The sequence below is a fragment of the Cyprinus carpio genome, chromosome B20 (genome assembly GCF_018340385.1).
Source record: "Cyprinus carpio isolate SPL01 chromosome B20, ASM1834038v1, whole genome shotgun sequence".
NCBI classification, from domain to species: domain Eukaryota; kingdom Metazoa; phylum Chordata; class Actinopteri; order Cypriniformes; family Cyprinidae; genus Cyprinus; species Cyprinus carpio.
In genome coordinates, this window is record NC_056616.1 from 14,840,756 (window position 1) to 14,859,399 (window position 18,644).

General features: G+C 36.5%; 1 protein-coding gene across 1 annotated transcript; it reads left to right on the plus strand.

The window, feature by feature from the left end:
- Positions 1-990: 990 nt before the first annotated feature.
- On the plus strand, positions 991-15,901 carry LOC109044829 (DBH-like monooxygenase protein 1 homolog). Its single transcript, XM_042746688.1, has 10 exons — positions 991-1,572; positions 2,892-3,038; positions 3,308-3,475; positions 3,927-4,010; positions 8,540-8,719; positions 8,798-8,900; positions 9,142-9,308; positions 10,065-10,256; positions 11,053-11,112; positions 12,981-15,901. Exons 1-10 carry the CDS (start codon positions 1,303-1,305, stop codon positions 13,125-13,127), a joined length of 1,518 nt encoding a protein of 505 aa, XP_042602622.1. The 5' UTR covers positions 991-1,302; the 3' UTR covers positions 13,128-15,901.
- Positions 15,902-18,644: the final 2,743 nt, after the last annotated feature.

Here is an 18,644-nt window from a genome sequence, read left to right on the forward strand (position 1 = left end):
TTAAAATATGAACATCTCTCTCATCTCTATATCTCTCTCATAGGCATACATAGAACCTGCTTACAGCTTGCCAAAAATTGCTCAACTTGATCTATACTTGAGCACCTTTTTCCTCACACAAAACACATGGTACAGTAATTAAACTAGTTTAATTAAGATGAGTCACTGTTTCCATAGTTGTTGTACCAAAGTGATATGTAAAGCACACTTCGGAATCTCACTGGATGCATGAAGCACTGGTTCCCAACCTTTTTGACTCCAAGGCATGCCACCATCCACCACAATATTTGAACGTCCCATGATGTTTTCAGGTATTTGTGATTACAAATAATTTTTCAACCCAATAAAAAAATGTAGTGCTTGACATAACTATTGTAAAAATGTCCACTGAGTTATCAGAGTTTAATTTCATGATTTATCCAGGCTTAGAAATTACACTTTTGAAATGATTCTTTCTCATATGTAAATAACAACAAGTATCCTTCTTCAAAAAAAAAAGAAAAGAAAAAACAGTTAAGGGAATTAAAAAGTGAATTAAAATAGACATCTTGATTTTTCTATGTTTTTGGCTTATTTAATGCTTGTTATGCCCCCTTGGATCTTGAGCCCACCCACCCCCTAGGAAATCTGCTGAGGCCCCCAGGTGGGCCCCGGGCCCCTGGTTGAGAACCACTGTAGTAGAGGTCATCCAGGTATTGTTCTCATACTATAAATACTACACATGCTGACATCCTACTCATTTGAAGTATTTATTTTTGCATACTATATATTAGATTAGCTTAAGGCTACATTTTCACTTACTTATGTAGAAATTAATTAGGTTATTAATTGTTTTAATTAAAGTGTATAACTGAGCAAAGTAAAGCTACTCAGCGAAGCAGGATTTAATCTAAACAACGTTTGGGTCAAAGTAAGTCACCAAACATTCAAATGGTTCTTCGCCTTGTACTTGAAAAACGATACATGTACACAGATTTAACACTGTAGCCTCTTATAATCACGCCGTTGATTCTAATGACTGCAGGGCAGCTGCTTCATAATAACGCGAGCGTTCTACTTTTGTCGCGTCGCGCTCTTTGAGACGGTGTTCCGCTCTACATGTCTTTCCACATCAAAGGGAAATCTCACAAGTTCCAACAGTTCAGCAGTGGGAGGCTGCCAGCGCTTGAAAAGATCATTCGCGTCCAATGCACCAAAGCAAACAAACACTCTTGCCCTCGGAAGTTGCATATTTCCATAAACTGCTCTATGGATAAAAAGCGTCCTTGAGTGCAGTCGGTGTTGTTTGCGATTAAGCTCGATATGTCTGAAAATCAGCCTCTTTGCGCTCTAGTTTTCTTATCTTCACTCTTCTGCTCGGCATGCTCACAGGGGACACGATTCGTTCATTCAGCTGCACTAGATGCGGATGGGAGATACAACATTAAGTGGGGATTTGATGAGTCCACGATAACTTTTGAAGTAGAAGTGGAAACGAGAGGATATATAGGATTCGGTTTGTCACCGACCGGTGCGATGTCCTCGTCTGATATCGTGATAGGTGGTGTGCTCAGCGGAAGTCCATATCTGCTGGTAAGTGTGCACGCACCTTTGGGTTTGAATGCATCTTACATTCAACGCTGATCATACAGTTGGAAAACCCTGACTCACAATTTAAAATCAGTCTGTTGCATTTGATCTCTGTAAATGTAGGGCTGGATTGATTATTATTTCTCTTATAAGTACTGAAATGATTCAAGTAATTTGAGTCTTATTTAGTTGTTGTTGTTGTTACTAACAAAAATGTTTGGGATGGAACTGTATTGGTCAATCTTTGTTATGGATAATCAGCTATGGATCATATTTTCTTCCATCCATTTAACTATATAACAATAATTGTAAGAATAAATAATAAAAGAATGAATAAATAAGTTTTTTTTGTTTGTTTGTTTGTTTTCTGTTGTTGTTGTTGTTGTTGTTGTTGTTGTTGTTGTTTTTTGCTTTTTAAACTTAGAATTAGGCTTACCCCAAAACATGAAAAATAATTTGCACTACTTTGGATCACAAAACAGCTTTGCATAAATATTAGTAATAATCAGTGTAACTACTATTATTTTTTTGTGTCAATAAAGCAGAAATAAAATGCATATTCTGCATATTGTATATTATTAGAAACATCTGTATTGGAATTGGTCACAAAAACTATATTGATTATTGTTAAAATTTGTCATTTTTACTTGACATCCATCATTTTTACAGTAAATGGGAATCTTAATCATGCAGTGTTCATAGAGTTTATTATAAAATTATATTCAGGTTTTAAGAGTGTGTGACCACTCTCCACTCTCCAAGAGCACTTTCGAACATTTAAATCTGCAGTGATAGCTTTTTGTGTCCTGAAATCTACTGCAATGAGATCATCCACTAACCCACTGACCTGACAACAATCAGCTGCCCTGTTGTGACCTGGATTTTGTTCAGACAGTACTCACATAAACACTACTGTTTCAAATGTAAGCAGCGCAATATTTCAATACATCCACACTTCTGTATATTCTCCGCACATAATCTCCATCCAGCTGATGTATACAATAGAAGTTTATGATTAGATTTCAACACAGCACTATTCATCAGCATTGTGTAATGAAGGCTGATTTATATCAATACATTTCTGTTTTAGTTTTTAGTCATGACGTCTTTTGTTCCAAAACATATTCATAATGGTGTCTGAATGTATTGGAAACAAATAGGACATTTGCCAGTGCAGCTTACCAAACATTTTGAGCAGGTTATCAAATATGACCACACACACATGCATTTACTCACATGATCCCAGTACTCCTTACAGCTTCTTTTCTGATTCAGACTCAAACCTGAGATGGACTAATTTCGTTCCTCCTCACTCTGCTCAGGACTACTATACAGACTCAAACAGAAAGGTCCATAAAGATGCTCTGCAGAGCTACCAGCTGCTGTACGGCAGAGAGAATGATACACATACCGTTCTGGCTTTTAGCAGAAACCTCCAGACCTGTGATGACAATGACAAAGTCATAACGGTAGGTTTGACTGCATACATCATTACATCTGGCTCCACAAGTCTGAAAGAACCATCAGTGGCAGCTCCTGTGACCAGTTTTTTGGAGCCATTTTTTGAACTATTGGTTGTAAATTTACCACATTGCTTTTTGTTCAGGGGAAATAATAGTACGGTGTTTTATTAAGGAGTTAAATAAACTAATTTCCCCAAAATGTTGTCAAATTATTACTTGTATAGAAAGTCTTTTGCACTTAAGTCTACAAGTACCCATAATTTGTCAATGCCCAGGGCAGTACAGTGAGAGTGATCTGGGCATTCCATGCAGAGGACGTGGGAGTGTCAGGACCAGTCTACCATGGGATGAACAGAGGCAGAAAGAGTCTGCGATTACTCAACCCTGGAACCAGCTCCAGCATCCCAGCAGGAACAGCTTTCTTTGACCTTCAAAATGAGGAGGTGAGGAAAAGTGCATTCAGCAGACTGCTGGAGCGTTTGATGAGCTAGGAGTGACAGAGAACGGCTTAGCCCTAGGCAGTGTTATACCTATGTTTTCATCTATTTTTGCATGCTTAGGAATCAAAGTCCTTGTGGTTACATATGAATCCATTTTAAATACAGACCATTTTGCTTCCTGATTGGGTATTCTGAATGAAAACAAGGCCCCTTTTATGCTTGTGGGATACTGCCAAACACCAGATTTTATAAGAGTGTACATATTTACAACCGCATAACAAATACTCAGCATTGAATAGGAAAAAAACAGGAAATGGGATTAATAAAACTTCCATGCTCTCCAGTCCACAATGGAATACTTCTTCTTGTTGCCATCTAACTGCTACATTTAACTGTTTTGTGACTGATGCAAATATTTTATCTATAAATTTGTTAACATGTTCAAATATTGTAGGTTCCTGTACCGCATAAGGATACAACGTACTGGTGTCAGATCTTTAAATTTCCAGAGCTGAAGAAGAAACATCATATAATCAGAGTGAGTAATACAATTCTTTACATTTTCAAGAATGCCCATCATAATCAAATCATAATGTTTTAAAAAGGAAACCTTCTACTATTTCCATTCACTTCTTCTGTACTTACATTTATGGGCTTTCATGAAGCTTGTGCATTTTCATCTGCAGTTTTAAACAGATTCCTGTCAATCAAGTACTGTTATTAACTGATATGATCGTTACAAAATGTAAATGCCAAGAAAATCTAGATAAGCTACTTGCAAGCTACAAGATAAACATAGTATGAAGCAGTTAAACTTCAGTCAAGCTTCTGTTTTAAAAAGTAGCTACATTAAAATATATATTTTCTAGTACAATAACAATAACTTACATAACTATGTGAGAAACCTAGCACAACAACTCAAATTGGTGAATAATTTTTGTGAATCTGTTCATTTTCTTTCCACTGCGAACAATTCACAAGAATTAATCAAACTTTACAATACATCTGTCACATGTATGTTCTGTCTAAGTATGTGATCTGACCTAGTTTCCTGTGTTCCCCACCAATAGTTTATCTTAGTTACCCATTTATTTGATTAGTGTCTGCACCTGTTTAATTTGTTTTTTGTTTTTTTTTTCATTAAAAGCCCTGTTTTTTTTAATGTTTACTGTCAGTTGTCTTTGCATGTAACCTGGTTGTTCTATTCTGCTCCTGTTTCGAATTTTGGAGTTTGTGTATATAAAACTAAATTGCTGTGCTTAGAGCCACTCTCTCAACTTCATTTGCAACCAGGCTGTGACAGCATCTTATAAGAAAGGATTGTTTATAATACACTAGAATGAATCAGATTTTTCCAACACTGCATAGGCTATGAGAGAGAGATGACCGCTAGTGTGAACTTAATCATGAAAATAAAATAAAAAAAATAACCCTGTACAATGTAAGACAGAGAGGATCCAAATCTGTGATCATTACAGATTTAATTGGTGTCAGTGTGAATGCTGAACAGAGTTTTGGTTTAAGCATGTATTTCATGTTATTAAGTAGTGTCACCATTTTTTGTTACTGTTGTTACTCTGTTGGATGCTATATTTTCTAAATATGTTTAAAACATAAATTAGATTCCTCGTACATGATTTCATTTCAAAACATGTATATTTTACGTCATATTGGTTGTTTTTACATTGTTTATTTTGCTACAGTATCTTGTCACCTGCATCGGTTTAGATCTCTTTCTGTCTCTCTCTCACCCTCGGCTTCTTTTTTTTCTCACCTGCTTATTATTGTCTTTTGCAGCTGCTATTTGTAGATCAGACATGTTTCTGAAATTATACTCTCTCACCCAGATGAAAGAGTCTTCCCGTAACTAAGCTTTTCAAGTTGTCTTAATTAGAGGCAGAATAGGTACTTTAATCAGATAATAAAATACTACAATTAAGCATCATCCTTTCAGGCTAATTTTTCAGATGCACTAACCTTTAATTTAATTTAATTGTTGTAGTCACCAGTTTATGCCCATGTAAAATTCAGCTCTGGAAAGCCAGGCATGCATTCATCTACATTAATTCATCACTATGGCTACAGCTCCACGTTTTTAGTGAAAACATAAGCGCTGCACATGCAGAAGTGAGCAGCTCACAGTATGAATGTAACCCATTTAGTTTGCTGCAGTGTTCAGTGTGTAATGCGCCAGAGACAAAGACTCTACAGTGAATAGACTTGTGTGTAGTCCGTGTTTCACAAGATGATGAAACGTACAGACAAGTGCACACTGACGCATTCACTAGATGCACTTTAATCGTGGCCTAAATATTGCTTGGGTACATTTAAATGGTTCATGTTTGAGTTAGATATTACATTTAGCCTCCATTTAACCTTTCATTAACATCAACTGAACACAAATCAGATGAAACCAGCTAGTGAATAATTATTGTGACCCCTCTTCGCCCTCTTTTCCTGTCCTCTCTACATACAGTAGCCTGGCATTCGGAAAGCTCCAGGCAGTGTTAGTCAGATGCCAACAGCTGCCCCATAACCACAGCAGTGTCTGGATGTTTCCTGTTCTGTTCCCACTCAGTTTCATGGAGCAGATGTTGAACTGTCAAACAGGAGCAGATTTTCCAGACACTGTGCTCTCACTGTCTCTATTCAGGCCATATTGTCACGGTCCTTATTCAGTCAAAAACCTCATGCTGTGTGATGCCAGAAGAGGCTGCCTGTGTGTACTTTATACAGTATAGTGCTACTAAGATTCCAAATAAAGGGTACACTGACAAAAAAAAAGGTATAGGATTTACTTTCCACTCAGAAACTGATGTGTGTGTGTGTGTGTGTGTGTGAGCATGTTAGGACAGTGTGCTTGATTGTATTTGCTTAGGCATATTGCAGATTATTTACTAAGAATAAACACATAAATCGGCTCGTGCAAATATGCACATACATAGGTTTGTGCTTGAGGTAATTGTCAAAAATGTGTGTCATCCAGCTCATTTTCTGTGCTCTGTGATGAGCAATTTCCCAAAATACCCCAGTGCGACATTTTTGAATGATTGCGAGCAATATTAGTGACTTCTCAGTGACAAAATGCACAAAATGTTGTTTGTGCTTTGCATCTTTTAAAGCATCCATTTGAGTGACATTGATACAGAGTTTGTGCATGAAATCATACTGTGTGATGTACTACAGCAATGGTTCCCAACCCTGGTCCTGGAGGCACCCAAACACTTCACGTTTTGCATGTCTCCTTAAGACCTGAAATTGATGTGCCAGAGAAAGGAGACATGCAAAATGTGCAGTGTTGAGGTGCCTCCAGGACCAGTGCTGGGAACCACTGTATTACAGTATAATGACAACAGTAGCATTATAAGGATGGTAAGATCTGAATCTGTGTTGGATTTAGATGGATGAATCAGACATGTTGTTATTGGTTAGAAACAACAGAATGCTACTACACAATCTACATGTTCATTAGATTTTGGGGTTTCAAAACAAAATGGGTCCCAATGGGTAAAAAAAAAAAAGGAGGTGGAAGGGAAATAAAGGAATGTTTGAATATTTATTCAGCCACTGTTTGGCCCTGGGTCCCACTGCTTCAGGCAAAGACCCCTGGAAGAGAAGGACACAGTTCACTCTGTTGGAAATGCTTTTATTTAGAATTCCAGTTCCGACAGAAGAAGCCCACTGTGAGGAGAAAAATAATACTAAAATCCCCCACTTCCTATTCAAGAGCTATCCAAGATAGTTTTAGCTCAACAATCCACACACACACACACACATACACAGAGATAGTTTTCTTGTAGAGGATCAAAATAAAGTGGTTTAAAAAGATAACCTACTTTTATCAAATCTGTATGGCTGATCCTTTTATCAAGCTTGAACACTGTAGTGGAAAGTGTTCTTGTTTTGGATTAAAGAAATTAACTTCTCAGATTAATTAAAGCAATACTTTCACTACAGTATATATGCACTACTTTTCAAAAGTTTGTTGTTAGTAAGGTTTATTTTAAGAAATTACTACTTTTAATAAGCAGGTCACATTAAGTAGCTCAAGTGGTAGAGCATAGCATTAACAAGCACAAGGTTGGGGGTTCGATTTCCCGGGAACACATGATAGATAAAAATTGATAACCTGAATGCACTGTAAGTCGCTTTGGATAAAAGCATCTGCTAAATGCGTAAATTTAATTTAATTTAAATTTAATTAAATCAAAAGTTAGCATTGTGAAAATAAATTCAGTTTTGCCATCATAGGAAAACAAATTAAAACAGATTACCAGTAGAAAACAAATATTTTAAATCATAATAATTATTCAAACTAGCACCTTTTTACTGTATTTTTGATCAAAACGCACCATGGGTGAGTATGAGAGACTTGTTTAAAAACATTTAACAATCTTACAAACCCCAAACTTGTGAGTGTTAATGTACATTAACTAAATATTAATCAGGGTTAGGTTAAATTCAGATTTTATGTAATAATTTATTGTTGAACTAGAATTTGAATTGGTGTAACCAGAAGACAATTTACTGAATTTTGTAACAAAATATAAACAATTTGTATTAATTATGTCTGTTCATTCTCTGGTATGCATATTACAAGTTGTAACACTTGTAGCAAAATTCAGCAAAATTTTGCCATATATTAATATAGCCATAAAGAGATCATTTTACCAAGAAACAGCACAAAATGTTCACCATATTGTTTGATATATTTATTGACATTTATGATACAACTTTCAGATTCCGTCTATAACTACAGTATATGAATGAACTATTACAACAATAATACTGATACTATAATGCTATAATACTAATAATAATAAAGAAATAAATACATTTCATAATAAAGGTTTCTCTACTGCTAAGTGAGATTTGAGCAGTTTTACTATTTTACCTGTTTGATTTTAATACCATTTCAATTCCATCAATTCAAATTCTAACAATTCTGCATACTATCTTTGTTCAAATTCAGAAGTAGAATGTGGAATGCAAAAGGCATTCTGAATTCAATTCTGAGAGCGCACAACGCAGCTATTCATATTCCTTTCTGTTTGTTGTCATTTTCAGATAGAGCCAATGATTCAGAAGGGACATGAGAATCTAGTTCATCACATTCTGCTCTACCAGTGTGACAGCAATCTGAACAAGAGTGAGATTGACAGAGGACATGAATGCTACCATCCAAATATGCCAGACTCCTTCTTCACCTGTGAAACTGTCCTATTTGCTTGGGCTATTGGGGGAGAGGTGCTATTTCATGTTCATGTTCATTCTAATAATAAAAAGTTTCAGATATTGAATAGAAATTATTTTTATCCCTTGCAGGGCTTCACCTACCCTCCTCATGTTGGAATGTCTATAGGAACCTCAATAGACCCAGTCTATGTACAAATGGAGATTCACTTCGATAACCCATCTTTACAAAGAGGTACTGTTTGAAACTGTTTAAGACCTGCCTCACTTGCTGCCCTAAGTGACATACGGCACAACTAAAGAACCTTACAGTTATGTCCTGTGACTTTTTGTTAGTGTATTTTATGTATCCTCTAGTATCTGTTAAGTCATCAGTATAGTCTCCGTGGTATATTACAGTGATTTTCAGCTAATAACTACTGAGCTTTTCTGTAAGGTTTGAGTCTGAGCTTCTCAGAGTTTTGGTCTCACCACAGGGATAGTGGACAGTTCGGGCCTGCGTTTGTACTACAGCCCCAGCCTGAGGCGCTATGATGCTGGGGTCATCGAGACAGGAGTGTGGGTCAGTCTCTACCACATGCTGCCCCCAGGCATGCAGGATTATATTACAGAAGGACACTGTACACAGGAGTGTCTCCAAGAGGTGGGACAGCACAAAAAAAAAATGATTGTGGTTACACTCCATTTACACTTTTTTTAAAATCATATTTGAGACCTACTCTACTATTGAAACATTTGTAATCACTATGAAAGAGTGCTCTAGAAAGAAATCAATACTCAGGATGCATTAAATTACAGTTAATTATTACAAATGACTATTTATATTAATAAACTCTGTTCTAAAGTCTTTGTGCTCACCAAGACTGTATCTGTTTGATCAAAATAAAGTAAAAATAGTAATATTTTAAAAAAATAACAAAATAAAAAAAAAAAAAATCATTAATAAAATAAAAAAAACATCAATTAATAAAATAACAAAAAAGAATTTTCTTCTGCAGCCATTACTCCAGTTTTCAGTGTCACATGATTTTCAGAAATCATTCTAATAAGCCGATTTGCTGCTGAAGTGGCATTTCTTTTTATTATCAATGTTTAAAACACTTGTGCTCTTTAATACTGCTGAGGAAATGATGATACAATTTTTTCAGGATTTTTGATGACCACCATTTATGCTAATTGCTGAATAAAGGTATTAATTGGTAGTGTACAAAAATAGTATGTGCATGGTAGTGTAATAGTAGTGTTTTAAAACATAAATATTTTAATTGTTTTTGTTTGTTTTTATTACTATTTAAATCAAATTACAAGCAATAACTGTCTTTAAAAACATAGTGCAAGCTTCTCAATACCCAGATAAAAAAAAAAAAAAGAAGTATAACATGTGTCTCTCTTCCTGTAATCATTAGACAGCGAGATGCCCAGTGGAATTCATGTGTTTGCAGTTCTGCTCCATGCTCACCTGGCAGGACGGGCTATAAGAGCCAGACATTTCCGCCAGCAGGTTGAGCTCCAGCCACTAGCCTCAGACGATCAGTTTGATTTCAACTTCCAGGAGTTCCAGCCGCTCAGCCAGGAGAGGATCATCCTGCCTGTCAGTCAGAGTCCTTTTCAGTTTCATAATCTTCATTGCTTCATCCGAGGGTGAAATTGATGTTCCATTAATCATCAGATACAGTGAACCTCACAGTTTACTTTACCGATTTATGGAAAACCTAGAAATAGCAGGGAATTTTAAAATGGTGAATTCTAGGTTTGGAAAAATGAGTATATGTCATATGTAATTTGTCAGAGTGGTGTGTACCTGGGTGTCAATAGTGGTTAAACAATAAAATCTGTTCTCACAAATTTCCAGGCCTTGTAAGAACTCCAGAAAACATGGGTTAATAAATTTAGATGTGAGGGCTTTTATCCCTAACAGTCTTGTTTGGGTCAAATTAAATATGCTGTTTACTCTGACTAAAGTCTTTAGATTGTTTTCAGGGCTTCTAGTTTATAGCTGAGGGATTGGTAGTGTTTTAGCAGTAAAGAATTCAGCAATTATCATTATCTGCTCCAGTGTCTCAGCCATAGCCAAGCACTTTGTATTACCTAAGAGTGGTGTAATAAATTCAACATGTAAAGAGCACACACTGTGCATCTGCAGGACTGGTGTGTGTTTAAAAGTGTGCCCACAGGCCAGAGGTGACTCATGTGTGGGTTGTGACTTGTTATCCTGTTCTGTTGTGTAATAACAATCAGCAAGGTTTTAACAGTTCATAGTCAAATGATTGTCAATGGCCTATCCTGTTTGGGAAGCACCCAACAGTGATCATAATAGATAAGCAAATGTTTTTTTGTCATGTGCTTTTAATATCTGTGTGTTAACCTGCTTGTTTTTCTGTCACCAGGGGGATTCTCTAATCACTGAATGTAGATACAACACTAAAGGCAGAATGAACATGACCTGGGTAAGATTAAGGCTTCCAAAGCCTTGTATGCTGTTACTAACTATTATATAGATTTGTGTCATATAGTTTGGCTAGGTTTTCTTGTGAATTACACCAATTATAGAGTTATTCATGATAGAAATCCTGGTTAACAGCAAGCTTAGTCAAACATAATAGAGCTGTTCAGTCATGATGTCTGATTTGTAGGCCATTCTATGACCTATTATATTACATATTATATTACTAGATGTCTCAGGTTTCCCTAGAATGTGTCGGTGAATTCTCAGCTCAAAATACCCCACAGATCATTTATATTGCCTATTTTCAGTGGAAGCAGAAAGAGGCTGTTTTCGTGCATGTATCTTTAAATGCAAATGAGCTGCTGCTCCCCACCCCCTTTTCCAGAATAGGGCTGTGACTTTACAGTGCGTACTTCAGATACTCTGCCAAAAAACATCTGTCTGGTTTTGATTATCATGTCTATCATGCTGAAATCATGCGTTTTAAAGGCATGTCAGTTTAAACTTCTGATATACTGTTTTCTGAGAGCACACATCTGAAACACATGCAGAGAAAACGGCTGTCACATGGCATGTGAGTACTATAGTTCTCTTTGTTGTCTTACTGCACTTAAACTGTAAAATACACACAAGTTTATGTTAAAAACACACATGAGTTACAAAAACACAGCCGGTTATGTCTGTGAAGGTAAACAGCTAGGAAAGAAATCGCATGTTTATATAAGATCTGTGTATTTAGTCACAGCCATGTAATATACAGCTGTCTACACTGTAAATATGACCCAAACAGTAAAATAAAAAAAGAAAATAAGTTCTTGACTGAATAACTTCCATAGCTTTAATAAGAAAACATTTCTTACTTGAATGCTGCTATTAAATGGTCTAGTGTGAAGATAAACATGGCGGATTGAGTGCGGCTCACTCAGAATGGGGTCTTTGCTAATACAGTAATGGGCGGGGCCAGTAATATGTGACGTCGCATTTTACAGATTCTGCAAACGGCTTGTTTTGAGACACCACTTATAATTTATGGGGATTAAAAAAAAGGAGCAGGTGGATTTTTACCATTATAGGGCGGATGTGTACACACACAGTCAACACACATTTATGTTCAAACAACATGTAAAAGTGAATTTTGCATATTAGGTGTCCGTTAATGTCATTCCAAATCTGTGGGACTGAATTTTAATTTTGGGGGTGTATTAGCTCAAATATTGTTAACCTGTAATGTCTTTTTAAAATGTTAAGTTGCTAATAAGAATAACCATAAGGATGGCAGTTTACATGCTTGACAAATTGCTCAACCATTATAGTCTAAATGAAGTGTATTATCTTGCTAGAAACAAAAACATTTACAAAAAAAAAGCTAAAGTATCATATTAATTAAACATTCTAAAAACTATTCAGAAGGAACCCACTGCACGATGATCCTTTTTGACATTTTAGGACTACAAACTGAACAGCTCTATTAGAAAAATGCCTTTGGATCTCTTTTTTCTCTAGCCGGTATGTGAAAGACTGCATGCTCTTTTGGCTAAACAATGTGTCTGCAAACAGCTGCAGGTCTCTGGAGATGGATCCAGCTGCTGACGTTTTCCCATACACATGCAGCCAGTGAGCTGCACTCCTGATAGGCTGAGCTGAGCTGCTTTTTCTCTGTAGACTGTCCACAATCCATAAACATCAGGGCCAAATCACTGGTGTTTTGGATTCATATTAGAGAGATCAAGATATATTTGCAGTTTAGTTTTGCTCAGTACTGGGCATAATTTATCACAGGCCTCTGGTTGTAACAGTGATTCAGATGCAGTATGTCAGTGTAGTATTTCAATGCCTTGACCCTAATAATGTGGATTTTTTTTTCTACAGGGAGGTCTTAGTACACGGGATGAGATGTGTTTATCATATCTGCTGTACTACCCCAGGGTCAACCTAGCCAGGTGTGAAAGTTTACCAGAAATCACTGGCCAGCTTAAATTCATTGGGGTCAAAGAGATCCAGGAGCCTGTTACGTAAGTCTGAGAAACCACTTCAGTGAAGGGTTTCTTTGTTAGTGGCAAATACACATATTAGCCTCATAATGATGAATACATACATGGCGCTGTAGTATGATTTCATTGTTTTATCTCATTTTATGAACATCCCTGTATATACCCAATTTTATATTATGTTCATGTTAAAGGTACTGTAAGTGATTTAATGCAACGTCAGTCCAAAAATATCCCAATGACTGTATTAAGCATCCTGAAATATCAGTTATGTATCTGTGCCTGAGACTATATGTAAACTGCAAAAATTTGATTTTTGTTTGTTTTTGTTTGTTTGTTTGTTTGTTTAGCAAATCAAAGGTCTCATGCATGTGCCTTTTTGCACTAATTAGTTGATCCACAAGGTGGCAACACTTTCCCAGGCTACTGTTTCACAGTCTTAAAAAAGAAACAAGTGAGATGGAATGACAACAACAAACTATAACTAATGGAGACTGCAAAAACAATGTATGACCATGTTTACCAGAGATTGTGTGAGAGGGTTAAGAGATCTCCACAACTTTAGGTTAAATGTGTACAAAGGCAATTTTATTGGTCATAACTTCTGGAGAGAAATAACGCAGACACTGGACAAAGATGAAACTTTTTCTAGCATGCACATGGAGAATGTGTTCAAATGGAATATTTTGAAACTTTGAAACTACTTCGAAAGCTTTTGCATTCCACTGTGAAGCCCCAAGTATACTTATGTTTTTAACGTGTACTAGGGTATGCTTACAATGTGTGTGATGTGAATTTCGTCATCACAGTACACACGTAGCCCGACTTTTGAGTCTAGTAAACCATAAAGCTTATTTGCACTGCAAACAAGTTTGTTTAATATTATGATGATAAATGAAAATAATATAACAACTACAGTTAGCAATATCAAGCAGCATAACGGACTGTTTTTGTACATTTTTGTACCGCTCATAGGTTAAGCTGGATACTCCAAGCTTTAGTTCCAGAACAGCTAACATCACTTACAGCTCCTTTAAAATGAAACTTGAAAGGATAAAAGGAGGTAGAGTAATAAGCAGAAATCTACAAACATATAAAAAAAGGACTGTGGGAAACAGAAAACAATGTGGGAAAAACAGAAACAATGAGAGAAGTAAAACAATGGAAAGAAAGTTCAAGTACAAAAAGTTAATTTAAATGAAACCAACTTGAGACAATGCTGTGAAATGGGAGACCTTCCAATGACAGCCTAGTTCACATAAGGCCGGCATCACAATCATAGACCCGTAATAGCTTAACAGTGATTGATTGATGGCTCACTGGATGATTAGATGATCAAATGAGGATAAATGTTTTCACTCATCCAAATGTTCTGGTTGTCATGTCAGCACAAGAGCTTTACAAGAAGATGTGCCATCTTGCTCCCATCAGAAAGTACAAATTGTTTGTCTGACCCACAGCAACATCTGGAATGGTCATTGTAAAATGTGTTTGTAAAAAAGAAACACACTCTGAAACCACAAGCCACAAGGCTGTCAGACACATGGGATCAAATCTTGTTCATCCCTCTTGCAATTTGAGATAAAACTAAATAAATCCATCAATCTTAAAGACTTCTCTCCTGTCACGTTTCTGGAATTTCCGCTGTGCTAAACATGACATCTGTGGTCATAATAACACCACTGTTGTATAACCCTTTATCTTAGCAACACATTCAAACATGGTGGTTTTACACCAGCCATCTAGAAAGATAAATACATCTTGGTTAGTTTTAGGCAGAATTAGCTCTTTGAGATGTTATCACAGCCACAGTATAAATCTAAAGATATACTCTATGAGTTTTAAGGGAGGTTCATGTCTCAAAGCAGCTGCGACTCACCGGTTCTGTGGGCGTCTGCTGAGCCACTGATGTTTTGTACAGATTCCTTTCACTGCTTTGTATAGAGAAAGAGAGATGTGTGGTTTGTTATGTCCGCACATGTTTGTTTGTGATTTCGTGTGTGAGTGGGCGAATGTGTGTTTTGGATGGACGTGGGTGTTTGTGTACGTCTATAAATGAGGAACATCTGAAGAGCCCTGCTGGTGGAGTGTGTTTTTTCGACCCCGAGGCTCAGAGCATTATTGTGCTCAGATGCTGGAATAAGGGGGATTATAAGGGGATAGACCTGGCAACTCTAAACAGATTTAGTTTCAAAGCTCTGCCCCAAGCGCCCTCTGTCTGTGATCACCACACACACTCACAAACACACACATACACACACACATATAAAGCTCATTGAGCAGATATAGTTGCTTCAGGAGTATCTTAAGTAAATTAATGAAACTCAAACCATCATATATGTTGTGGGGAATGCACTAAATGGCACAAAATATTTTTTTTAATTATTTCTATATTTTTTTTATTTTATTTCACAGATGAAGTGTAAGTTATCAAAGTAGCAGAAAAGCTAGAAAGATTAATTATTACCTTTATTTACTATTGCAGATTATTTACCCATTTACACTTAAAAAAATCAAAACTGCTAAAAAGGAGCTTGAATATACTTCAATGTGAACTATTATATTTGTTTTAATAGCCGAGCATAACCTGTGTGACTTTTTTCTATGAAACACAATTTGTGTAGCTGTTTATATCACTTTGCAAATAAGGTTGTGATATTAAGTAAATGTATCAAATGATCTCTTTTGCTTTTTGAAGACTTGGCCCTTTGTGATTAAGAGTCCAAAGAAATACAGCAACCTTTTATTCACGGAGGCTATGGACAAATACAAGTGGACAAGGAAGAGAGGGAAAGCATTCAATGACATTGTACGCAAACTACCCATAAACGTTCGCTGCTCCAAAATTGGCCAGGATGAGTGGTCGGTGAGTGATTTTGATCTGTACCATATTCTTTTATTTTCTATATATGCATATGCGAAAATAATTGCTTCTTTGGTGAGACTTTGGTGAGACAGACTTCTTACTGACCCCAAATTTATGAACTATAATGTAACTTATCCACATTAGAAAGCTGATTCTTCTTTCTGTCTCTATTAGATTCAAGGGGTGATCATCTCTCCTCCAGAGCTGAAGTCAGAGCAGACGTCAGCTGCTGTCGTGGCCTGTAGGAATGTCTCAGAGATTCAATGTGGACGCTCCCTCGCTCCGCTCCTCACTGCATGTCTTTTGCTTATTCTACAGACCTGCTTACACCTCTAATGTCTGCTGTAATCTCACCCCCTACTAATAAACATACATACAGCAGGTTCCCATCAGGCCTAGTGTTTCCCAGAAACAGTGATGCTCAAGTTTTACATCACTCTTACTAAGCTTAATTTAGGTTTATCACTAACACTGATCACAACTGTGCTGTATTCATGTAGGATGTAGGCATCATGCATGCTTGACATGGAATGTCCTTGGTTAGCAGATACTGTGGTCTTGACAGCCTCTCTAACAAATGCCTCACCATAGTTGTAAATCTTAATAATCTCACCACATGTTTGAAATAGGCTGTCACACTCCAGTACACCACAACTAATGTTTTGTGGGTTAAAGGGATAGTCCACCCAAAAATTTATATTTTGTCATCATTTATTCATTCTCATGTCATTCCAGTTCTGTATGACATTCTTCTGTGGAACACAAAAAATATATATATTTCTGTATATTCATTTAAAGTCAACGAGTTCCACTGTTGTGTTGTACCCCATTGAATTTTATTGTATGAACAAAAAAAGCCAAAACGTTTTTATGAGCACTGTCATGCGGGCTTCCTCAGAAGTGGTGTAAATTTTTCAGTACATTCCTCTAAGTCGCACTGGTAGTTTTATTAAAAGTTAAAAAAGTGAAAAATGCTTTTAAAAAGTCACCGTCTAACACATGCAAATGCATTCAGTCCAGAGCTCTGCAAACTGTGTTCTTCTCATTATAAGCTAAATGTGTGTTTCATAAAGGAATGCTGGCATTATATTCAAACGCATTACATTTTATATGCTGTCTATGTCTTTTTAAGCAATAAATGTTTATTTCTTGTAAATACTTAAAGAGACCTATTACTGTATTTGTAGCTGGAGTTTTTAATGAAAAGAGTACTGGCATTTTATATTACACATGTATGTTAGGTAAACATGTTTATTGTGTTTTCTTCGCATTAATTTAGTTTACTTGCTTGTTTGCTTTTAAGGTTTTGTTCATCTAAAAATTTTAATTATTCTTTCATATAACAGAAAAGGAGAACATTTTACGAATGCTGAATGTCTTATACAGGCTCTTCTTCAAGACTAGAACTAGTTAGGATGTATTTCACCATTAAAGTGGAGATCAAAATTAGAGAACAACCTACAATTTCCTAAATTTCAAGGTCATTGCTCAGTCCTATTTGAAGTTATCCTAACAGGAGCAGAAGGGCATGTTTCACAAATTAATTGTATTCTGAAGCACAATATAAAAAACTTTAATGAAATATGTTAAAAAGAACTGATCAAAATTAGAGAACACTTACAGATAACTACAAATTATTGGTGTAAGATTGTAAGATGGTGACAGAAATCCTGCAACAGGAGGTGGTCCAGACTCCAGATGAAGGGCAAAGGGATGACCCTTTCAACCACTGCAAGAGAAGTTTGTCATTCCAAATCTGTGATTTCTCGAATATTGCAGGTTTACAATGATGCTAATTCGTTCAGGTTCACCAATAAGGCTGGTCGTCTATGTAAAACAAATGAATGAGAAGACAGCACAATTTGGAGACTCTCAATAGGGAATTGGTTCAACACTGCAGCTGGAATTGCTTGCCAGTTCTGCGATGAACATGGCACGGATCTGTCTCAGAACATTTAAATGAATTTAAACTAAAAGCTCACTCCGCAGTGACCAAGCCTTTGCCGAGGAGCATGTTGTGTGGAGAGAGGAGAACTGGTCCAAGGTTCACATTAGTGATGAGAGCAAGTTTAATTTATTTGGGTCTGATGAGAAACATTATGTTCGTCATCAAACTGAGGAAAGACTGAAGCCCAAGTGCATAAGTCAGTGAAGATGGAGGAGAAATTGTCATGCTTTGGGAGATGTTTTCTAGAGTTGGGTCTCTTATACAGCTTTAAGTCAGGGTGAATGCAAATGTTTATCAGAAACTCGTTCAGCAACATACAGTTCCTTCGCTATAAGCATCTCCCAATCAGCCAGCAATTATCAAGTAAGACAATACACCTGTCACACTGCAGAATGGGTAAAGCAGTTCCTTGAAGCTGAAAACACTGAAATAATTAAATGATCGGGCCAGTGTCCTGATCTAAACACAACTGAAATTCTCTGGAAAATCATTTGCGACAAAGTTATGGTTAAGAAACCTACTACAGTCGCTGAACTGTGGAAGAAAGTAGAAGAGTGGACCAAGATCACACTAGAGCTGTGTGAGAAACTCTGTCTGTTGCAAATGTGCTTAAGTCATTCAAAGCAAGGTATACTTGACCGATGAAAATTAACAATATTTCAGAAACAAATCAATTATTTATAGATTGTTCTCTTATTTCATCTCCACTGTATTTGAGATGGTGAAGTTGA